We start from the raw sequence: 25637 nt of genomic DNA, 5'->3' as shown, positions 1-25637 counted from the left end.
GGTAGCTTTTACTAATGAAATGGTACAGGCATGCATGCTTATAAAGGTTTTATTCGTAAACACGGTAGGTAAATACTGAAATTGAACCCATTCAGCAAATAGTGATGCAGATACGATGTTGACTAATTACTCATGCAAACAAGTCTTTAGTCTATTGTTTATTAAATTTCTTCTTAATTCAAAATTATAAGGAATACGGAAACAGTTTATAGATAGGTACTATAATAAGCAGTTGAACATTATCAACCAAGTATTTTTATTAAATGGTTCGTACCTTCACCAAAAAAAAAATGGGTGCTGGGTGATAAGATTTTTACATTTCGGGGATTTTTATATCATTGACAATTTGTGCCTCGATGGCATACCAAAATGGTAAGTAGGTATAGTGATGTCACTGTTTTAATATAATTCGTGGCCCTCTCGGCTCTGATGCTAAGTAAATAAAAGGATTATCTCTTATTTAAAACCACAAAAATGTTAATGACTAAATATCTAGCGAGTGCTTCAACCTAGATATTTTTAAATATTTCATAAGTTATTTTATGGCCTGGGTCTTGCAGTAAAAATCACAATGGACTCCAACACTTGACATTGTTGTAAGCTCAACCTTTTTTTTAATACTTTACCTGGATATTACCTTTATGATGGCTTAGCCAATCGTGTTTCTCAAAATCCTTATCCGCCAGGTGATTACCCGAACGGCAGTGGCCCAAACGTGCTTGGTTCACAAAACAAACGCGGTGATTGGGAATCTCGTGTAGTAATGCACATTGAGAAACATTGTCGCGAATTCGCGCTGGTATGCAGGCCCAGCTGCTCCCGTCTCAGACTTAGTTATCTCGCCTGTGACGGATATAGTCTGCTTTAGGGATGCAGCGACCGTTTTGGACATCTTTCAGTGGTAAATATTGCCATGCGTTTATAGCCAGGCACGTTCTATTTGCGTAAGTATTTAGCTGAATTTTGCATCAGCGTCTTTTTTTACCCCGGTATCTCGTGTTTAGTTATTTTTAATAAGTCCAAGACTACAGTGATGATAGTCATAAACAATTATCATAAGTAGGTACGTAATAAAATGACTAACTGTAATTATTTTTATTGATCAGTTATTATTGTGGAATGTTAGAAAAACATTACAGACGCATCTGCAAATGTTGCCACGTGAAGGAAGTGGTGGGTGGCTTCTATAGAAAAAATAACACACCCAGTAGTTGCCTACTTGAACGTTAATGCGTCGTTATTCAAACAAAGGGGTCTACCTACTTGAGATTTTTATGAAACTATTTGTTGTGTATGGGAAAAAACAAATCCTACTAACTGCCTACGTGGATGGACCGTTTCACTCAGGCGCAGGCTTCGCTGATTTCAAAGAAAGAGGAAAAATGACACAAAATCAAAATTGACAGTAAAATGATAAAAATTAATTAGTGAAACCGACAGTAGTTTGTAGGTATAAGGGGCCTATGTTGCCTATAAATATGGAAAAACCACTAAGTATAATAAGCTCCCCTACATTGCCTGCCGTCTTGCTCATTATCTGTTTTCCAACAGCATTTTGTATGCTGGCGGTGCTGGGCTCCCCGCGTCTGACCTCATGGCTGCGAAGTCTGTCAAAAATGTTTGTTTGGTGGTCTACCGAGGGAGGTTGGTTTATTAAGCTTGTAAAAATAAATGAGGTTCGCAGTTAGCAATATATGCTGAAACCTAAAAATTGATTCCCAATTTTTATAGGAATACCACGGGAGTGCAATCACGGTTATAAGCTAGCTTTAAAATATTATTAGTCCATAGCATCCCGAGTAAGTTCCAGCCAGCCCTGTAGACGCTTCTATTTCTGCACGAGCCCAAGTGCACCATAAGATTTCGCGAAGTTATGTACATACCAACCATGTTTTTACAGCTAGGGCGAGAATAGAATCCGATTTCACTAGATTTAGTAGATTGCTGGGTTCACACGGAGGGCAACTGGGCAAGCGTAGGTATTGGCTTTCATTGAACCGATTTAGATGAAAGGTTGTATACACTAAGCTCAGGATATCAGTAGAAGGTATTATTAGTGGTCAATAGGCTAGATAGTAATCAAAAGAATTCTCACTAGCTTTTAATAGGAATGTCGCGTTGGGCAAACGATCCCTTTGTGTTTGTCCAACTCCATTTCCTAATTAAGAGCTAAAGCAGTACATAATTAGTAAATTAACGCGCGTATTAAATATGAACCGTCAGCTAACTACAAACGATAATTGTCTCGATCACATTAGTTTTATAATTACCTAGAATAATTAATGAGTGTATGTTTGGTGAAGAAATTGGAGCTGCGTGACTCACGGGGACGGCAGTCTGACTTGACTCACGCATCAAATGCACTATGTTAACAGTCATTATTCCAATAAGAACCTTGCTTTGTTACACTGACCTCTTTTGTTTTTGGTAACGACAATGCAGAATTATTGTCAGCAATGCAATTACCTGGATAAGTAAAATAATTTTATGAGCCTCGATAATTTAAGTTTTTTAACTGTCTTCGTGACTATGGCTTCCTAAATTGTTCATGACCACCTCTTCCTTGCAGCAATAATGGGAGAGGAATTCACTTATTGAAAGCTACTAAAACAAGTGAATTTCCCTTGATCTTCGTTGATCTTAAATCTCCATCAGATATTCAAAAACTTACGACTCCGAATAAGTATTTCGTACTTCTTCTTAAAAGTACCTAGCTATGGCAACTTGTTTGAGGCTTCACGCCATCAATGATACAACAGACAATGAAAACCGCATTAATAGTTCCTCTATATGTATCTATCGATACTATGATATGTATGACACACATATCCTATCCATCTCAAGTACGTACTTACCTAAATCGGAATAGAGGTAAGCTGGGGCCCGATTCTCCTAATTTTACTTAAGCGCCCTTCGATTGACGTTCGACTCGATTCGACTGAGATCCAATCGAATACGATTGAAGCGTATGTGGCATTCCGCTATTTTTTTTTTTTAAATAAACGTTTTTATCCTTTTCTGTCATTCAATTATGAATCATTTTGTCTGCAAATGATTTACGATTGCAAAATGATTGTACAGCAAACTACCGTATATACCAAAATCATCAAAATAGCAGACCAATCGCACACCAATCAAATGTCAATCGAATACGATTGGTCTTTTATTAGTAGCAGAATGTCCGATATGGTTAAAACTGCTATTACGATCATATTGTGATTCGATTTCTATTCGATTTTGACATTATTAACTTAGGAGAATCGGGGCCCTGTATTAAACTTAAATTAGTATCAATTGAAGTGGGCGGGATCTTGCCCAAAGGACAGGTGGTTTAATTTAAGTTCGTATGAGGTTGTGTGGCCTTACCAAAGCTACTCTTATAACTTATTTGTAGTGTGCTACTATAATCGCGGGATGGCTTTCAGTGTATTTTTTGCTAGGAATTATAAAACTTACATTTCTATGTATATCGTCACCACAGTTTTAGAATTAACAGATCGTTCTAACGATCCTCTAATCTTTTATGTCGTCTTCTTATAATTGTGTGTTTAGATGGATCTATTAATAGATACAAAAATCTATGTGTCACGATAATCACTTTCGATTTTCCAAGATACAGTTACAACGGTAGAAGCCGGCAGATGTAACTTTCTTGATCAATGTTGCAATAATAACGAATCATGCTGTAAGAATTCGACAGCTTTGGTGCAGGTTTGTTTCCTGACAGTTGCAGCTTAGCTGTTCCAATAACTCCAATGACTCTCTGCATTTGCCCCACATTTCTGTTATGGCTAGGTTATGGCCATGTTGACAAAACGTGACATAGATAGACTGATCTAACCTACTTTTATCAACCTCTGACGAAAAGTTCGTTTGATCATAGAGTTTGATGGTACCGGTAATGATTTTCAAGGATTTGGGAAAGTAAGTGTGTCAATATTACCTGAACCAGATCTTTGATGTACAAATTGGCCACATTTTTGCACAGATTTTATCAGGTAGTGATTAGATTACAGTATCTGTCGATTGATTACGGTCGTTGCGTTGCAGTTTATGTCCATACTTGCCAAAGTTTGTTTATTTTTAAATTGACCTAGTTGTGAACTGGTTTGAATTTGGAAGTTTTATTTGGCTGCTTGGATATCATTAGGTACCAGGGCAGCATGATGTGTGAGGAACTTCCCGTATCTACTAAGCAGTAGGAGAGAAGACATGTCATAAAGTTGTCATTTGTTGTGATGAGGGTCAAGCACCTCCTAAAGAATTATGAGTGTATTTTGGTACATTTACCGTTCGAATTGCAAACAGTCACTTTCACCTGTCATAAACTCGATAAAGATATAAAACTGGATTCACAGATTGCTGTTTTTAGAAATATTTGCGTTTTTATTAGCTCTATACTAATTAGCTTAAATTAAGGATGCAATAAGCAAATTAATGAGTTTATACCTGCAACAAAAAAGTCGAAAGTTTTTATGGCGTGACGTTCACACGGGTCTATGTGACATCCGCTGCGTAACGCGAAAGGAAACGCATTTCAGCAAATTCCTTCAGCTAGATTCATGCGAAACAAACAATGTAAAACATACTTGTTACGAAATAGCGGCATGCACAAGTTTGAGCCGTGGCCTGCTTAGAGCATTTAACTAATCGGAGACGCCACTGACGTGCATTCATCTCCTTCTGCTAAAGGTACAAGACCCTAAAGCTGGTAAAGGTGGTCCATCACTTATCGGTGGTGGTCAACTCGGGTAACAGCTACATAAAGCAAATTGAAGCAACGCGAAGGAAATGTAGCTGTTACCAGAATGGACCAGCACCGAGCGCTGGCATACGGTTATACTCGTATGAGTACATACAGGTATACGTCAAGAGTATGTATGATTGTGTTGCTCAATTTTGTCGTGTGTGTGTGTGTGGGAACCGATGTGATCGAAAAAGCATGAGCAATAAGCATATCTGTGAATTGGCAGATTTTTTGCAAACAGAACTGTGTTACTGGCCGCTCCGGTTGACTAAACGCTCTAAGGCGGCCTATGACTCAGATAACGTAGAAAAAAGGTTGAATGAACTAAAGTGCTGAACGAGTAGTTTTCTGAAGCCAACGTTATCTTACTCATGTAGGCTTCTGTACTACGTGATCGTAACGGTGATTGTGTCAATAGGTTGACTAATGGAACAATGTTTGCTTACTGTTGATGTTCATTGAAGTATTGTAATTTTAACCGACTTCCGAAAAAGGAGAAGGCTCTTAAAAGGATGTTTGTGTTTTGTTTCTTAATCATGAGTGAAAAATGGTATTTTATTGCTTTTTCGTTGGCTTTCTTAAGTCTAGTTTAAAAGACAGATTTATCTATTTAAACGTTGTTATTCATTGTTAATCTGTTTTGTGGACTTTAAATGAGTTTTACTTGACTTGTATTTCGGAAAAGCCTCATAGACACGTAGCTGATCACAAACAATATAGAGACCTTTTTCTTCTTCCTCCTGCCCTGTTCTCAATGTTATTTAGGGTCGGCGCCATATGTCTTCTTCTTCCATTTTCCCTATCACTAGTCACAGTTTAGATACCTATTGATGATAAATTGTTATGAAAAATGTGTCCGGTGAAATGTGAGCAATGAAAACGAAAAAAAGAAAAAAAATAAAAGTACAATTACTTAAAGGTTTATGCCATCTGGGTTAAGTCAACTCAGGTTACTCAGATAATTGCAATTACCGGAGATAAGAGATAATCTTTATATCTCAGTAGTTTTTTTATCATAAATTCTTGCAACTGCAATGACAATACAAATATGTGCCTTTTGGCGCCTGCCTACCAAGTAGGTACCTAGTACCTAAGTATGTACCTAGGTAATTAATCATACTTGTGATTCAATGGTAATTAATGACTCAAATAAACTTTTAATTTAGCGAGTTTCATTTCTTTTCTTGAAAATCTAACCGGGATCAAGTTAAACTGGTTAGACGTCTGTGTTTCCTCGGTATATGTTATGTAGGTACATGGGGGTATAAAAATTGGGGCATTTGTTACTGATAAATATGTAATTCAAAGAGCTAACTACAAATTTTTCACCTGCAAATAGGATTATCTACTAGCTGTTCCTGTTCGGACCTCGGTATTAATCACCGTACAGAAAGAACCATGTTTCAAGCCCACCCTGTGGTTACTGCAATTCGCACCAGGGTAAGCAGAAGCCCATGTTTCATTATTACTTTCGACGTATAACGTTTTGTCAAAAAGCGTGCAGTAGTTTCAGCGTGAAAGAATAACGAATATCCTCATAATTACCTACTTCTTGCGTATTAGGTATAAGTAGATAGTAAGATTTACTTTTGTTTTTAACCGAATTTCCAAAAAAAGGAGGTTCTCAATTCTGAAGTTTGTATTAAAAAAAATAAAATACATAAGTAATATACCAACATGTTAAAAGCGACATACAAAACAGCCACAGGTGGACCTCGGGCGGAGTGAAGCTGTCGTAACGTAGTGGAAAACCGAGTGCACGCGACAGCCTGTATGAATTTATATCCGTGCGCGCAGAATATTTTCCGAACAAAAAACCCCTTTCATGTTTATGGTAAACGAATCACTTTGTTGTGGCTGTGCTTTGTAAACTGCAATGTCAGTCATTTAATGTGATCTGTTTTTTTTAATGGAAGAGATTTTTAAAGGTATTTTTTATCAGTTTAAAGATTGAAAATGTTTTTTCCATCATACTACTATTATCGTACCTATTACGAAAATAGGGATGGTGAAATTCTCACAAGGAACAAAGGTAAATAAAATTCGGAACTCATTTACACAGAGCGGATTCTCTTTATTATTTATAACTGTGGTCCTCGTGTAAGTAGGTCGCACCGTTAGGCTCAGTCACATCTCCTTTGCCCCAGTGAAAGCCTGTTCGAAAGACAAAAAGTTGAAAAAATGGCGGTCACGTTACATGTTAACTCTAGTTCGAAGATGAAATGGAGGTCAGCAGACTTGCAAATTGAAAATGAGGTTTGTTTTGGCGCCCGAGCAGGAGTACGAGTTGAGAGCTAGATTTTTTTCTACATTGGCAATATTTCCCCCCCTTTTAATCGAGTAAAAAATAATTTTCCATTTATTGTGTTTTTTGTCTGCTTGATAAAATATATCAGAAAAGTCAGAAACAAGTTGAACGACCGCACTTGTTTTTAAATATATTTTTCATGAAATTATACGTAAGTTGTCAAGGAAACAGGCTATTCATCATCTGCTTCTCATTATCTGAACTATGTATGTTGCGGCCTGCTTGCAATCTCGTGGAATGTAGTTGAGTACCATAATTTTTAAGACTGACTGCTTTGATTAAAATAATATTTGATCTCAGCTTAGTCACCTTGCCAACACGATTCTACTTAATAAGACTGACCGTCCAGAAACGGGGATACAGGGTGAATGTCAACCTCTTTTTTTGGGAAAAAAGGGTGCTTCTACACGGTGCATGTGAGCAAGTTAACATACGTAAGTGACAAGTGTCAAAAACATGTGGGTAGGTATTTTTAGAATGCATGTAACTTGCGCAAGCTACTTGCACCGTGTAGATGCACCTTAATCAAATGTCTCGCTGCGGGTGCAGCGTGAGGGAGTGTCGGACTCTTACTATCCAAAACCCACCATGTTTCTTCTTAAGCCCTTTAGGTACCAGTGCCGCGTTAACGTTTTCGAACAATCTCACAGCAATAGGTGAATGTGAACCTGAAACAAGAAAGATGACCCACTGATCAAGGATTAATAGAAAATGTTTTCAAGCATGTTTTCCAAACAGCTGATTTTGCTCCCAAAGACAGGTACCAATCTAGTTCAATGTTGATTTATAGAAGGTATTTTCTTGTTTGTTTTGAATTAGTATTGAAGCGTTGCATTTTACCACGCGATTTTCAATTGCCTAGTTTTAAAGACGCAGTTTCCATTCCATAATATTTACCTATTAAAATCGCTGATCTAGTTTCTAGGCCGAAGGATGCTGACTGCAGTCATCAAACAAAACATATATTTCATAACATTAGTCTATTATTACGTAGAAATTACTCAGTGAGAATAATTAGAACATTTCCGCGACCGAATTGTAAGCGAGTTGAATTATGTAATAGCTGCGTCTGTCATTTTGCTTGTTTATCGATTTTATTGGAAATATTGATCGATCTATGAAATAGGAGAAGTGATATCGATACATTGTTTACTATTATAGACATTGCTTTTTGATGTTTAACACGTAATTTGCGGTGCATGCGCATTTCTCGTGTTTATTTTAGATTTAATAATGTTACCTACTTTTGAATAGGAGTAGGTGAGGAGTGAGGAGTAGGAGGTTTTTGGTACATATAAAAATGCACAGAGTATCTAATTGAGAGCGTTTCATTCTTCTGCTTATTTAAAAACAATACAGAAGGACTTATGTACTTTCTAAGTTGCTTAATTTTCCTGTCCTGTTACAATAAACAAAATTATTGCTTTGATTGCAGAACTTTACATATGTTTCGATCAATATGGTGTTGATTAAGTGCACTTCGAGCCTGAAAAAATGAATGAATGATGAATGAATTTTCTTTCTATGTTGCTTCAATTTTCCTTTACGTGTTTCGTATTTCTATTTGCACATTATAAACACATGCAGCTAACCTGCTAGCACCAGTGTTTTACAAGGGGCAGTAACCCGGGCAACCCAATACTCTTAGGTAAGACTGGCCACCATAACTTTATAAAACACATGTTATACGACTCTGTAATGCAGCACTCTATTACCCATAAAAACCTTTACGTTGTTTGACTAATGACTGTTATCCGAACCGGTTGTGTACAATGCAATATTACGCACTTATTGACTTTTCAGGAGCTGTAAATGTAGTGTTTTCGACCACGTGCTGGCCGTTACCATTACCTAGGAATCCGTAACTTGAGGCTCCACTATGAGTCACGCACGCACGTACTCACCACTTCATTCAGCATTTTCCACGTTCCGTCGAACTAAAAAGAATTCATCAACTCACGCGCAATTACCATCTTTAATGCTTACGGAATAAGGTCTTAACAAAAAGCGTGTGAATCGAAGTGTTAACTTTGCGGCATTTAACGCGTCTTTCTGAAGAAGCGATTTATTTTCATAACAATCGTTTAACGTAAGCCGACCGATGTTGGAATCAATAAAGGTTTCTGATGAATTGTGTGAGGTGCCGGGCTGTCTGGAAGCAGGCTACGAGACACGTAAACACGGTGCAGCATTCTGCTATTTTCACCATAGAGAGACGTTGTTATGTCTATGACAAATATGAACAAAGGCCTTGCGCGATTCATCTGGACGTGCATTGAATTGGAGGTACCTCGTGTTTACCTCGTACTGTAAACTAAGATCAGTTCCTCTTCAGCGAGGCTTTAGTCATTTAATGCCGGGCGTAGGTAGATGAATCTGTAAATAACTGTTAGTTAAATATTAATTTGGACAAGTTTTGGTTTCGTGTTACACACCCACAGATCTTAATTAACGGTAACTATTGTTCTCCAATGCACCCACTAGGTTCAATAGAGGCACATAAACCTCTTTCTAGGAAAACTGAACAACAATATCGAAGCTTTTTTCTACTTAAAAAAAATAAAACTAAATCTTCAGCTACGAGTCAGGCTTCAATTTGTTTATCAATTTGAACTACTCGTTCATGTTTTCGTTACAGGTATTATGAAACCTCCAGCTGCCTACATAACCACCTGAAGGTTTCAAAGAACTGAAACAACAGTTTTGCGGCCATTGTAGGTAATAGAAACAGCGCGTGACCATCACGCCATGTGTTATCCGACCCTTGCCACGATGATATCATGTTTTGCTACTGATCAACGCTTTAGGATATAGTTCAAGGCTGTCACAATTCAGATCAAGGCTGTAACCTAAAATATATGTCTATATTTGTCTATGGTGCCTAACTTGGATTGTTTCTAGTTCTTTACTAGGTCTCAACACTAATATTAAAAAAATATTGTCTGCGGATTTTGTCATGACAAACCTTCTTTCACTATGAAAGCGTATTCAACCTCTTTAAACTTTATTACTTTCATGAATGTAGATAAATAAAAAATCTGAATTCTACTGAAAATATTTTGAAAGTTTTTGTTGTGAAAATTTAATAACTTTGAAGCGGTATTCCACTGGGACTGTGGTTAATGGATTCTGCAATCAAGATAAGTGGCCAACAAAAGCGGCCATTGTAATTGAAATAGAGCTTCGAAATTCGAAAATGGTTTTGGCGGGAGAGAATTCTAGGTATTTTATATCCTTTGCTTTCAAGATACATTTCTGCGTATTGTTTGTGTTAATTATTATTTGTCGCAAATATTTTGTTGTTTACAGTAAACATATTGAATTTGGTAGGTAATTGGTAACAAGTTTTATTTCAATGTCTGACAACCCTTCTGTCTTAACTGAAATTGCGTGCATGTTATAAAGGATCGGGTTTTTATGGCCTGTGCCTAAGTTAATTTAAAAAAATCTGCGGAAAGATCGTTATTTTGTCGTTTTAATGAACCTGCCACTTGATTTGACCTATTGTACAATATCGAAAAGCTTTTAAAATATACTATTATGACACTCAAAAACACTGTTTCTACCAGTACCTAAGGGATTTTTTAAAATTCCCTACTTGTTTTTCCTCTTTATTACATAAACAAAGATTGCCTATTTACTTCCATAATAACTAAATTACGTACTAATAACTTATGGAAAACAAGCATAACGCAATAGTCCATTTGTTGAGTAGGATCATGGTGTATCATCATGGTGTGGTGTGTATGCGTCGATACTAAATCTCATATTTCTATTGATCGCAAATTCACCGCATTCCTATCAATAACAATAGAAATGGATAGCTTTTCTATTTTTAAACATGATTAAATAATAATTATGTAGCTTTTCTAGCTAGGTACTTAGACCAACCACTTGTTTACTCACTTCAGTAGGTAGTTTATCTAGGACTTAATATTCATATTTCACCATTTCTCGTATTATTTAAATAGTTTATAGGTTCCATCACAACAAAATATCTTCGTTGGAAGAAAAATAAAGAAACAAAAAAAAGTAGTATCAAATTAATCTTCGTAATTATAATATCGTTGTTCGTTACGCAGTAGGTACCTATTTGGATTGGGTCGGGAGTTGGACCTCAAAGATTAAAGTTATTATACTACGCAAATATAAACAGAAACAGATAACTTGACTACTATCGTAATTGAGATGTTCAGTTTGCAGAAAGTAATTAAATTATTTGACGTTGTGACATTTTTTTATTTGTTTGTTTTAATAAAATTGTAACTAAGTTACAGTGGTACAGTGGTACATTAACTATTCGAGTGCGCTTCGCAAGCAAATGTTTTTAAATTATTATAAATTTTCAACTCAAATATAAGCAAGAACTGTATTGAGCAAACGATTGCTTGGTAGAAATACACAGGCGTTTATATTTAATTAAAGTGTGAATTAAACGAAATTTAATTTGTTAAAGGATTAATATCTGTAACTTCTTTTGCAGGAAAGTCATTATTCACTTTAAAACAACTAGCTACACGATCTCATCTGCACCTACTGTATGTCTGTTTTTTTAGTAAAATCAGTTTGACGCCTAAATTAAAATAGGTATTACCTAAGTTAAAGTAACAATTTTAAGTTAGAGTTTCGGTATGAATGTTTCACATTAAGTATTTACATAATATTTTAACAGTATAATTCAGCTCCAAGCTTAGGTTCCTGACAGACTTCTTGAGAGTTAAATATAGCACCCACGCCTTGCGGTTGCGATAACATCAGGCGCAATTCCATGTAGCTTTGATTTTGATGTTCGAGACAAGTGCACATTAGCACTCAGGTACTTCAGATAAAGATAATACCTGTTTATATGTGAAATAATGCAGTTATCAACTTGCGCGGAAGCCACGTAATAAGTAAATAACCTGGAGGTTTATAACTGAGGCTGTCATTTAAGTGTTCTAATTATGAAGTCAAAAAGTGAATGATTGCCGTAGTTGCTAATTACTATAGTTCGTGATATTATTAGTACAAATTATAACTTAACTTTTATCATAAATGACTTAAGCAGTAGTTGTGCAAATTATTATGTAAGTTTTCATAACAAGATACATTTTAATATCTCGTTGATAAATGCACGTAGATAATACACGTACTTTTTAAAGTTTCATGAATTATTAATTGTCTAATAGTAATCGATGAAGGAATAACCGAGTACAATAAAAAATAAAGTATTTGTAAATAAACATGAATATTTGACTTTCAAATCATCGACCTGAAAAGCATGCAAGAAGAGCAGATAATCCACTGCAGAGGTAGATGCTGAAACCTGATAAAATAAGTGAAAAACTATAACTAAGTATTTTACTTAGAAACACATCTGGAACCTTTCTAAGTTAAACAAGAGTCTACTAACATTATACAAAACAAGCTTATCCTAGCTAACCCAGGTATCCAGTTTAGATCAGAATGCAAAATAGCCAATCTAGAATACCTAGTCTACAAATAGAGATTAGTAGTTCTTCTTTTTGTTTGTATTACATGAATCTATTAGCAGTACGGAATCTAGACTGAATGCAGGCGCCTATTTTAAACATCTTTCAGCTAGATAAATTCACAAGTGTAATGGCGTCTGTTAGACACGGAAATATAATCTTTAGTCATAGTTTTGTGTCTTTTTTTTTTTTAACGACGTCAAAAATCATCAAATGACCCCTTCCGCTGTGGGTTAGCAGCGGAGAGGGAGTGTCAGACTCTTACTGACTAAAATCGTCGTGTTCCGTCATAGGCATTTTATGTACCAGGGCCGCGGTATCTCTTTCGAACAACCCGCAGCTCCGGCAGGCCTTGGCCCTGCTGGGCCCCGCTGGGGTTGCTGACATCTCTTTGAGGAGCGCGTGATAGTTTTGTGTCTCAGGTAGACTTCTGTGATATTAGGTAATTGTATGATTCCGAATTTATATCTTGACAGAATCATAGCACGTAACTGCCGCTTAAACGACCAAAGTAAGTTAATTACTGAAAGACAAATTCGTTGGCAATTACTTTAGGATAATTGAAAGACTTTAGGATAATTGAAAAACTTTATTTCCAGTACTTAGAGTTTAATATTTAATTTAATTTACCTAATTACTTAATTAAAACGAGTAAGTTTAAAAGTTAAAGCTTTTGTTTGGGCTTATTTTTGTTTAATTTCAGTTTCGCTTAAGGCAATTATAATTTTTCAGTAATTAACAAAAAGTTAGCCTTATTTTAGCATTTTTATGTTAAATGGTTTTCGTGCTTAGAGGTACAAATATTGTTGATAATAAAAATAAAGTATTAACTAATAAGCTTAATACTTTAACTTCATACATACTTTTAGGTATAATTAAGTGAAAAAAAATTGAACTGAAAATAAGCAATCATAAATCCACTTCGAAGACTTGATTCTTTGTCATAGGTACAGCCAACTCTTCAAGGATCTCCATAAAATATAACGGCCCATTTGTCACAAAATCACCGGATAATTAGTTCTGAATGAAATCGAGTTTCATTATTTTATTTGGTTGAAAAAATCTGCTACGTAAAGAAAGTTGGCATCATGACTCCTGTCATGCATCATGCTTCGTTTTTGGCGCATTTGAAAATAGAACGCGGTAAATATAGTCGTTTCACGACTGTCAGACTCATGTTTTTATGAGCACACGTGAGATAATTCCTAGATCGAGTTAAAAAAAATAAACTAAATGGTGTTGCCAAGTTTTTAATCGTGCCCCATTTTTGGGGGGAATTTTCTGCAAAATAACAGTATTTTGCCTAGATTTAAGTATAACCTATACTGTTTAAGTTTGCTTGAACGATGCATAATATTATTGTTTAACGTTCTAAACGTGCTTTTGTTAACGTAATACTGTTTAAACGGCGAAGCTGTTTACTTTATAAATTGGAAATTAGGTGATATGGAAAATTCTATTTTGCTGAAAACACTTTGTATTCTTTAGTTGTGTGCTAGCTACTGCCCTCTCCAGTAACTAAACATGTTATACATACATATAACGATTACAATTAAATCGAATCAGAGTTTCAAAATTTTGCATTAAATATATTCCGTTTAAATTCATGACGAATTTTCCATTAAAAAGGAAAACTTAGATACTTTCTTTGCGGCGCACGTCTCAAAAGATTTAATAATCTTAATGCTGGCAACACAAACGAATAGTGTTGCCAAGTTATTCCCATGCTCATCATTGGTAGAATATATAAATTGTAATGAGACCGTATGCGGGCGCGTCATTATTACTGTATACTATATTACACAATTGATGTAAGATGCCGTGCGTCGTATCCGTGCTAGAAATCAAATGGACCGATCTCCGTTCGGCATGCTTGCGTCACCAGTAATAATATCCTAGCCATTGATTGCTATAGCTAATAGACTGTATTTAATGAAGCTATTTGGCTTACGAGATGACTGCCAAAGATAGGGACATGTGAAGGTTCTTTCTGAGAGTTTTATGTCCCTGGTTATGCGTAAATATCTAATATTTATCGTTACCGGCTGGTAAGGAAGTTGGAGTAGAATTCACATCACCAAGTAGTTTCCAAATTCCGTTCTCCATGAGTTTCAACCATTAATGCTTCGGTTTCTTATGGGGACGTGCAAAATTGAACAATTATCAAGGCTAGGACTAGAAGTACCTAAATTTACTTGTAATGATCCTTATCCTTCATTATTTCATCCTTACCCTTCATAATTTTCATAGTTCTAATCATAAACCTTCTTGGCAATCGGTAAAAAGACGAGCTGTATTGTTTTCAATCCATAAATACGCTTTTGTTTTTCAGTTGACGTCATGAAAACATAAGGATAATGACCGTAGACTTTGTACTCAAATCTCTTGAAACACTCAGAAATATTGTCCTCTGAAGATTATCTACAATTCTGAGTAATTGGCCTAGTTTTACTTAATGGGCGATTTTGTGGTTTCAGATGTCGTTTTTGGCACTTTTAGGTGCATGCTATTAACGTGAATAGAGGTGATTAACCGTCCAGTTATTGCTGGTAAGTTTCTTGGTAAAGCAGCTGTTTGTACTCTGAAAGGGCGTTGAGATCAACTTATTATAAAATGAGGGTGGTAGGTAAGTATTGGTACTTACCTAACACGAAAAGGTAAAGAAATAATTCGTCGAGTACCTACCACAACTTCTATTTCATTACAAGCAGATGTAAACTTAGGTAATTATTTCCTTATTTTTAATAGGGTTTGGTGGGCAACGCACGCTGAATAAGTGTAGGTACGTCAAGGACCATACCATACAAATTGTGCAGAAATAGAATTTGTTTGCCCGCAAGGAAAATATCTATGCAGGCTCGCGGATAAATTAATGGATTGATAAGCCTTTACGACGCCCGTTTTCGGCTCATATATTTCTGAGATCAATCCGATTCAATGGCTGAATTGGCAGTCTGAATTTGTTGGTAGCGATAGGAAAAAGTAATGTCAACAGTTTGTACTTTATCCAGTGTGAAATTAATCTTTATTGCTTTGATTATCATACCCGATGTGTGTTCTTCATTTTTATACCATTATTTGGTGGTGAGTATAAGAGACATTATTTACTCTATCAAAAGTGCCCCCTTAAACCAATTTTAACGACAAATACAGTATTATCCTCGAATAGTTTTTTACTATAAATAGTTCCAATTAGGAAATCGGACGGACTTTAGTATACGTATAGTTCGTCTCATTACAATTTATAAAAAAAATAGCTGAGCCCAGGCTCCCGCCCTGCGGGACTCCTGAAAAAACTATAATATTATGAACTTTGTTGTACGAATGTAGAATCGCTGTATAGGTGTTGGTTACAAGAAATCCAACCACAAAGTATTGCGTACTTCTAAGACCATATTAACTACTACCTATGTATTTTGTGCTACTACCATTACTGATTAGTTTTTTGTTCGCACTTCACTTTCCTCACCCGTTAGGTCATCCATAAATATCGGACCATGAATAATGAATGTTTTTGCATGTTCATTCAGTAAGTTCTGAATTCATTTGTGTGGTTCACTCGTGTTCTTATCAGTAGCCGCACCAGTGACGTACGCAATTATTGAATAAACATCATATTTGTGTCTATTTACTATATATGTATGACTTACTGGAATTCTGTATCCGTCAGCTTGTCTGGCACACTAGATTGGTCTAGAATATTAATGAATGAATCTTTGTTCACCACGTAAACTCTATTGTTCTCAATGATAGCAATCAGTTTGGCTTTTTTGTCAATTTATTTGGTTGAAGTGGTTGCTTGATAGTTGTTATCTGTCTTTGCTTAAGATTTGGACGTCACAAGGTTAAATTCTTACAATGACTTTAATTACAATCTAGTCTTTTTATTTACGGCTTGTACCTATCTAGGGCATCATAATGTTTACATACACATATGTTTAATACAGCAAACAAAACGTTCCCGGTCTCAATTATGAAGAATATTTTTTTGCATTCACGTGATCATATCGCAAGTCTTCTTGTTTAGTTTGTCGATCTCAAAAACGGGTTACCTCATTTCCATAATGGTGTTAAGTTTTATCTTTCTCGAGCGGTCAATGAAGGTTATTATTTATAATGCATGCACCGTATTTCAGAGATATGCGGGATCATCCCGGTTCTACATTGTAAAATAATGCTAGCAAAGTTTCATTTCTTTCGTTATGAAATACGCTCTAAAATATTGCTAGCCCAAACAGCCAAAATAGTTTCAGACCCAGAGTAGTTTCAAACTACTGCAGTGCCATTGTATGTTGCTCTAATAAGTTGTATCTATGTATTGTTGTTTTACAATAAGAACGAAGTCTCTTTCAAAGATTTACGCAGAGTTGAACTTCGGCATTTTCGAACGTGTGGTGGTTCGGTCCGAGCGATGCGCGCATGCCGGTTGCCGTGTTGCTGCGTCCGCGTCCAGTCGTCCGCCGCGCGCGCACCCATCTACATAGCTGTCGCTCCGCACTCGCTCCTGATCCGTCTCGTTGAGCACGCGCGTTACCCCCCGAACTACAGCACGTGCACCGACTTACTCTATCTCTTTCACGGGTAGCCCTCGACCCGGCCTTCCACGAACCCCGATAATGGGCCGATAAAGGCTAATTACTCGCGTAGTTGCCACTTAGGAATCGAGTGACGGGTGACGGTTCGCGAGTGCAGTGTCAGGGCTGTGATGGCTGAGAATCACGCACTTATACCAGAAGCCACCTCGATGTATACCCAAACGAACATGAAGGAGTCTCAGGACATTTCAAAGACTTTGATGAGCGGTGATTTTGAGAGGCAGTTTAGAGGTGCGATGGTGGAGAAGACGGACAGGCGATGGCAGACGTGGCTGATCACGCTGGCCGTGGTGGTGGGCGCGCTGCTGGCCTGGCTGCTGGTGTTCACCATAGTGCGCGAGGTGCAGATCAGGCAGCTGCGCCATGAGGTCGACGAGCTCACCGCCAACATGATTGCTGTCTCTGCCAACGTTAAGTCCCTCAGCCAGAAGATTGAGAAGAACAAACTGTTTAACGAGTTCAAGGAATTGCAGGACACGGTAAGTTTACATCTCCATATACATTTTATAATTGTTTACACACAGATAGTATCTGATTACAAAACCTCAGCGTAAACATTACAATGACTTTGAACTGCTAACGCAAACGACGAAAAAAACAAAATAATAAACATATTTTATATTGGAATGGAACATGTGTGCGCTCATTTATATTTCATTTTTACTTACCCATAGGCACGCATCTAATTTCGATTGAAACGGATGTTTATTTAATATCCAACAACAACAGAGAGCGCAGTCAGGTAAAAATAATACAAAGGATAAAATCAATTCCCTATGGCCTTTGGGCAAACCCAAAACAGGACTAGTCCCGGGTTTATTTACATTAGAAACTGGTAAACAACAGCATTTTACCGAATAGATAATAAGATTCCAGGTAGCGACGGCTCGGAGCGTGTCGAGAATGTCTTATGTAATTAGCGTAGTATTATGATGGCGTGGATAACTCGCCACCTCACTAGCTCGGTACCTCAGAAGCTCGATAGTTAGTGGCCAAGGTCTGCAATATAAACACTCCACACTATTATAGTCAATTGGCTGAGCAATGATACGATCATTTGGCGTGGCAGCAATTTAATAGACGACGTTCAAACGGTTTGTATCCTGAATGTACTATTTCGCGAAGTGATGGCTATACATTTTGTAGTTTAAGTATGACTTGGTCGCGAACTGTATGAAGGATATTGGGAGGACTTCGGCGTGGGTCTAGAGAGCACAGAACTGGTTTTGTTAACACTACAACCAGTTACGAATGTAAACAAAAACGTGCCGGTCGGCGCGGGCGCCGATCTTGCGCAACACATATCATTTGTAGCATAATCGCATTAATTGGATGACAATTAAATCTTTTCATTACTGTCGTCCTTGTTTTTGCAAGATCCTTCTACGTTAATGGAAGTTCAAAATTTAATTTAAATGTTTGCGGTGGATGAATATAAATTAAACTTGATAATGTTGAGTCAATATTCAACTTAATGAGCCCGATTAAACTAATATTGATGAGATTAAGATCAAAGGTTTCGATCACGCGAAGTTTAAGCTACTAGAGTTCAAAACAACCAAACCTTTCGGTTTCTACGGGCGTCTTAATGTTTTAGTTGCTCATAAGATGGCTCGGGGATTAGTTGGCCGCTATTCAAAGTGCCACTAACCACTAACCAGTTTAACTTATTGTTGTCAGAAAGACTATTTATCGGCTTTAGTTTCTCAGAGAAAACGAAAGTTGGCCATTCAACAGACACAAAACATGGACAGCAGAAACCACTTCCCATTCGATGTTTACGTAATCATAAAGTTTTATCTTTTGCTAGGTGTCTCGGATAACCGGTAGTTAATTACAATTTTATTTTTCCTTATAGTGAACCTACATACTGCACATATACCAACATAGGTACCTCTCACATATGCCTTCTGGAATGTCATAAATACAATAACACATGACTTACCAAAATTCCCATTAATGAGTACAGATAAGACGCAAATAAAATTAACGTTAATGAGATCGTCAATATAAATAGAAACAAAGCACTCGACACCGTGAGAAGATAAACAGAACATAAAAATGTATGGCTGCTTAACTTTTAATGCTCCGCCGCACGCCACTCGAACGATTAACGAGATATTAAAAATATTATTAGATTTTAAAAGCTACTTTAGAGTACTTAGATATTTGGGCTAGAACTTGAAGTACATAAGAGTTTAAGGACACTGACGGCAGGTCAAACAGTCTCTAGGTATTATTTATAAGGTGATCAGATGATCAGAATTAAACCTACTCATTAACATAATTACCTAATATAAAGACGTCTCTACTGTCCAAACCATAACATTTGATAGACTAAACAAACTTGTAATTGATACCAATAACCACTGTTCTCCGAAAGACTTATATTTTTGATAGGCTTTTAAGTAGCTTAACAAGTCTTAGTGGCTGACCAGTAACAATGGTCAGAGCTGTTGACTTAGGACCTTTCACACAATGGGGTCCCCCAGGGTGCTATATTCGGACAATAGCGTAATATAACAGTTCTATGAAACCACTTACACAGACTTTTTTATTGATCGTCATACGGGCAGTAGTAAATCTATTAAAGTTGGAACTTTTTACGGATACTTATTTTTTATTTATAGACAGCCCATAATGCTTGATGTCTTACAATATTATATGGAAGTCCAGGAATAAATTGAGCATCATCATTTGCGTACAAAGTTGTGGTGAATTATGTTAATGAAATTACAGTACACGATAAAAACAAGGTAAATTAATTAGAATCACTCTGGTTGCTATGTTCCTTTTGTAACAGATTTTCACATAAATGGTTATAAATTACCATGTAATATAGTGATTTTAGTAATTGAGATAACGATAATTTAGAGATTGAGAAAATTATTAAGTACCTTGTTTAAATTATGGCGAGGTTCATAGGACAAATACAGGTAAAAAAGAATGCACATAGATATTCTCCAAGAAAACTTCACTTAAAATAGATGACAAGTAAACTAGGCGTTTGCTATAACAGCAAAAAACCCTGAATCGTATGTAAAACCTAATGGGCGTGCGATCAAAACTTGTAGGTACCTACAATAAATAAAATCAAATTGAAACATCTGCAGGATTACATGCGAGGTGTGATCAAAACAAAAGATGAACATAATACAGTAATAATACCGCAGAAAATGACAATATAAGACAAGAATTCGCTGAAAGTTACGACCATCTGTTGCGTGGAAACACATAAAAATATTTACGAGGTAGGCTGGATGTTACAACGGATATGTAAGCATCGACTTACTAACATATTATTCCATGTGACAAACTGGCAAAGTCATTAACTAATTCATACTATGACTTTACGAAGTACAAAGTTTGTATCTCCGTTCAACATACGTGTCAGGCGCAGTCGCTAGGGGAATAACCACGAGGAAATACCAATATTACGTAGAATTAGGGAACAAACATGGGAAATTAAGAAATTTGTCTCTCAATAAAAAATCTAAAATTGAATACTTAAGTCTGCCCTTAGCTAAAATGGTAACCATGTGATCATTGATCGATACTTTTCGATTCCTTTTATGAATAAGAATAGGTCTTTGACTATTGAACCGTCTTGGAATCTACGCATCAAATATCCCGCATCGCTTCGATTTCAACCGAACTGCTGCATATTTTGTAACAGAAACGTTTGGCGAGGCCATCGGTAGCAGCACATAAAATTCACCGAATAAATATAGACGCGTATAAGATGAAAGTTTACAAACACAGGTTGGATTGGCGCCAATTTTTGACACACCGTATCCTGGCCTCAGGTCGATGGTTGACGACATTCTGAAGCGTAATATTGGGCTACAAAGTAAACTGGCATGCCGCGGGAGATTTATTGTTAGTTCCTAGAATTAGATTTTATTGGTTTGTAGGTATTTTGGACGGCAAAGCTCCTAATAATATTTACATCAACAATGTTGTGGGTAAACTGAGTTGACAATTGAGCGTTTAATTTTCAAACGCATCGCGGCACCAAGCGATAGGTATTGAATGCTTTAAAGTAATGTTTGAAGTCATAACATAAAACTTCCCAAGAAATAGAAATAAACAAATGACGGAAAACAATTACGTTTGGGCATTTTAGCTATAAACAAATGAAAGTCGTCGGTCGAATGGAAAAAGTTTTCTAATCTGTTAAATATAATGCTGGCTATTTTTCCTCCTGACGTTAGGCTGTTGTTACAAAAGTACGAGTATCTATTTTTTATTGTTATTACAGTTTTATTTCTTCGGCGTCGAGTTTTACACCTTGTGACAATGGGTTGTTGATATAAAAATTTTATGCTATCTCCGTAGTTACAAAAAAGCTTGTTAAATAATATTCATTAAACTTGCCAAGATAAAACTTGAAGGTTACGAAAGTCAGGCCATTAAAATGTTATTGGCTATTTTTAACGTACCTACCTATATATTTTTGCGAAAAAAATATTTCTCTGATAGGTATTATTATTTTTCTTTATAAAAACCTAAAAACATAGTTTCTTCTAGCGGAGGTACTTAACGTAAAGTGTAGTTTATATTTTCTTGTGTTTTTTTTTCATTTTGGTAACTAATGATGCTTTCAAGATGCTTTTTCCAAATCAGACGATTATGAAAGCGAATTAATTTATTTATCTGTCTGAATCGTACATCTGATTCATACTGAAATTAATTTGAAGCTTCGACTAATGCTTGTTATTTTTAAGACTTTGGGCAAAGGATATCTCTTTTAAAAGCTGGAATTTAAATCCTGCTAAGCAGACTGTAGGTTACTAAGAAATGTTGGCAAAACAAATTCTGTTTCGCATCGTGAAAAACGAAATGTAAATAATCAAAATGTCTTTTTGCGTACAGTTGTATGAACAATCGTAAAACTGACCAGATTCGGATTACCAGACATTTTATGCGAATGAGACATGGTCGCACCTACACACTGACTGAAATAAAATTAACAATAATTTTGAGGTTATAATGACCGTCATGACAGCAGTGAACTAAGCATTGGATCATATGCGTATGAGTGTACCCATAAAGTATGTCATAAAAGTCATGAATAATTTAATTATAGTTTCGTTTCAGCTGTAACACTTGGTGTTAATGTGCATTGGCAAGGCTTAGAAATAAATTGCTGTAAATATGACGCTACCTTGGATTAACACAAATGAGAATAGATAAACAGATTTTCAATACTTTGGCAGTCAAAGCCTTTGTTCCTTATTTCCTTTGGCATGTAGAATATGGGTAAAATGACAATATTAAGTTTCATATTTCTTTTTATTTTATCTTTGAAAATATTGAAAGGTATTTTTCATCAGGATTTTACGAGTTCGGCTTATTCTATTCTCTTATTTGTGAAATGTTAGTTATGCGTTTATTATCTTTACGGTTCAAGGCCTTGCTACTTCCCACGGCTATATTCTCAGATTGAAATAGAACTATTTTAATTATCTTTTTGAACCCACCTCATTCTTCTTGAAGTAATTATAACAAAAAAGTATTTCAAAATTTGATATCATTCTAAATTCTAAATTTAAAATATAGCAACCGCGCCGCGCTCGACTTTCCCGCCAGTAGCTGCATTTAATGATGGCCCAAAATATGGCATTGTTCAAAACCTGATCTGCAAAACCGGTTAGACCGGATTGGGACGACTAAATTCGGAGAAACCCAGTCATTGTACAAAGGATATGAGCTATTAGCCGTTTACCTAGTTGCAATATTAATGATGTTGACCAAACGGAGGAACTTGTCTACCATGCTCGTGAAATCTTTATTTATGTAGGCAGCTTTGTGGAGGAATATGAATGATTGTAGATGTTTCTGCAGATTTAGGATATAAACCGAACTTTTTAAACCTAGTCTTCCCATTTTTTTTTGGGCTTCTTTACAAAACAAAAGACGTCATCAAGACGCATTGGAATGGTTTCTAAACCATCATACCTTAATAAAATGTACTATGTTATATAGGTACTGGAACAGGAAAAACAATAGCACATCCAATTCACTTGTTATCTACATAACAATTTAGGAGTTAATGAAATAATGACGACGGTCCGGCGAAGCTTGATTGCTATTGCAGCGTCCATTCGGTACGTCTGTTGAATCATGGGCGATGGGCTAACTGGGATTAACAATTAAAGTGGCCGGTGACCTGCGCCCACGTGGTTTGTCACAAGTTTCACCTAACGAGAGGCAATGTACGAATAATACATGGGTTCGGTATATAAGGGTCAAGAGCTTTACGAGGAAAGGTTTCATTATTCCGTTAAGGACTACTTTCCTGTAAGAAATCGTGTAGAAATTTCGGAAAAAGAGAAGAAACGTATTGGTTTTCTGATGTCGGGGTCGTTATCCTATGCAGAACATCCTACTTATTTACTTTTAATTTTGATTGAACATTTATATTAGGCAAATCATACCTATCTTTTTGTTAGATACATTGTGGGAAGATAAACAGAATATAGAACAAGATTGAAATGTTTACAGCAATCGTTCAATGTTATTTAAAATAGCTTTTTGACTTGCAAATTGTCGGCCTTATAGTAATAGTAGATGCTCATTACTAAAACATTTGTGTTGAGCAATGACCAGTATGCCCAGTCCAATCATGAGTTCTTGGTATTTGCAATTAGATCCTTTGACGTTTAAAAGTCAAATAAATTCTTAATGATCACCTTGATTGACTTTGTTTAGACTAGCAAGCCTTATTGGCATAGGCGTATTAAATTACTTATCATTACCCAGAATATAATCAAGTTGGTTCTTAGGCGATTTGATTTTTTGAAGTAGATGCCTCAATTATTTGTCCTGAAAAAAAAGAATTTTAGATGTTGTGGTTCAATTATTTTTATCTCAGACTTTTCATTTATTTAGTGGATCATGGATTTAGTGTTTCGTGATTCTATGAAAAATATTTGAGTTCCCATATTTGATCAGCTTGAGCCAGTGAATCACGGCCGGTACCGCTTATAATAGATAAACCATTAATAATAGGATCCTATTGTTATTTACACGAGCTTATCGATAAAATATATTAGGTTATTCTCATTTAGAACAACAAAGATATTGACTAAGTGCGAATGAATGAATACGACCCGATATGACCTCTGATAATTGATACAGACCGATATCATTGAATGAGTCGTAAAATATATTATGTGAATAATACGACTATATTAATAGGCTTTGTATGTCTGCCTACACGTGTCAAGTTCAAAGAGGAGAGGTATTTAGGTTGATATACGATATTTAAGTAAATAACGTACGTATTATATTAAATAACTTTATGATTAGAATTCAAAAAAAGGCACAATAAAACGACTTTTTGTGATTCAGTAAATTAATTTAGGCCATTCAATATTGTATGGTTAATATCATTAGATGGTTTTATCAAATTGTCTCTACGCTTTCTGGAGAGATTTCCTCCAGGAAATTTTTTTCCTTGTCGACGTAGGTATTCCTGTATAATAATTTACTACACGATACGGGAAATTCCTCGTAAACAAAAACGTGACGAAACTCCAACGATAAACCCGATACTCTCATCAACTTTATTGACAAACTCACGTTCCTTATCACACATGGAAATCATTTGTCTAAATCAGAAGCTCAACTTTGACCTATTAATTATTTTGATAGCCTTCATAAAGGCAATAGATACAGTGGTCCAATTAGTTTCTATTGCACTTCGTACTAAAAATAGGATTGAGAACATAGTTTGTCATAATTGTTGTATGCAGTCGTGTAATTAGTGGAAATTAAGCTAGTTAGTAATAGTATTCTAGGAAATGATGACGGCACTTTGATTGTTATTAGCGCAGTTGATGTGAGCTATTAACTGCCGGGTTCATCATCAGCCTTATTTTTGTTGTCTTACTGCAGGGCAGAGGCCTCTTCTACATATACAAGGAATTAGGGTTAGTCACCACACTTGCTTAGGTTGGATTGGTTGTCTTCTACATTATTTCCATACAAATTGAAAAAAATATTGAAAATTACAGTTATTAAACTCACTCAAATGTTACTTGAAAATCTTTAACAAACCATTTCTATAGAGGTATAGTTTAAGAAGCAATAAATATAATTCGTAAGCTTAATATTTATTTGCCCGAAAGACGCGGATTATTTTGAGGTCTCAAATAAATACGTTTAGGATCATTTATTGATGATAGCATTACCGGCATCGGCATACCGATAGATTTCTCTTCGAAAGAGGTGTCAGTACTCGATCCCTAGTAATCCGATGAAAGTATCGATAACAACATTATTCACAATCCGAGAAATATTAACTCGATTGCGGAGACAGAAATAGATAGTGAAACATATTTCTTTGAGTTTAAAATATTACCAAATCTAACTTCATGAGATTAGAAACATATTTTCAATAAAAAACTAGAATACTTTTATTGAATATCAAAGACAAAAAGATATGAAAATGTATTGGAATAAACCCGATGTTGTTGGATTCCGATATGCATAGATATTGGAAAAGAATG

At 35.9% G+C, this 25637-nt stretch overlaps 1 protein-coding gene across 1 annotated transcript in view; it reads left to right on the top strand.

Moving 5' to 3' along the window:
* Nucleotides 1-16935: 16935 nt before the first annotated feature.
* Nucleotides 16936-25637, top strand: part of LOC110372910 (protein eiger) — a 49980-nt gene continuing 41278 nt past the window's right edge. Inside the window, exon 1 of the mRNA XM_021329928.3 lies at nucleotides 16936-17600. Coding sequence (XP_021185603.3) covers nucleotides 17232-17600 — 369 coding nt within the window. The 5' untranslated portion in view covers nucleotides 16936-17231. The remainder of the gene's footprint in view (nucleotides 17601-25637) is intronic.

Source organism: Helicoverpa armigera, chromosome 3, assembly GCF_030705265.1.
Source record: "Helicoverpa armigera isolate CAAS_96S chromosome 3, ASM3070526v1, whole genome shotgun sequence".
NCBI lineage: Eukaryota > Metazoa > Arthropoda > Insecta > Lepidoptera > Noctuidae > Helicoverpa > Helicoverpa armigera.
Note: the sequence above shows the minus strand (reverse complement) of the source record. Positions and strands in the feature narration are given on the sequence as shown.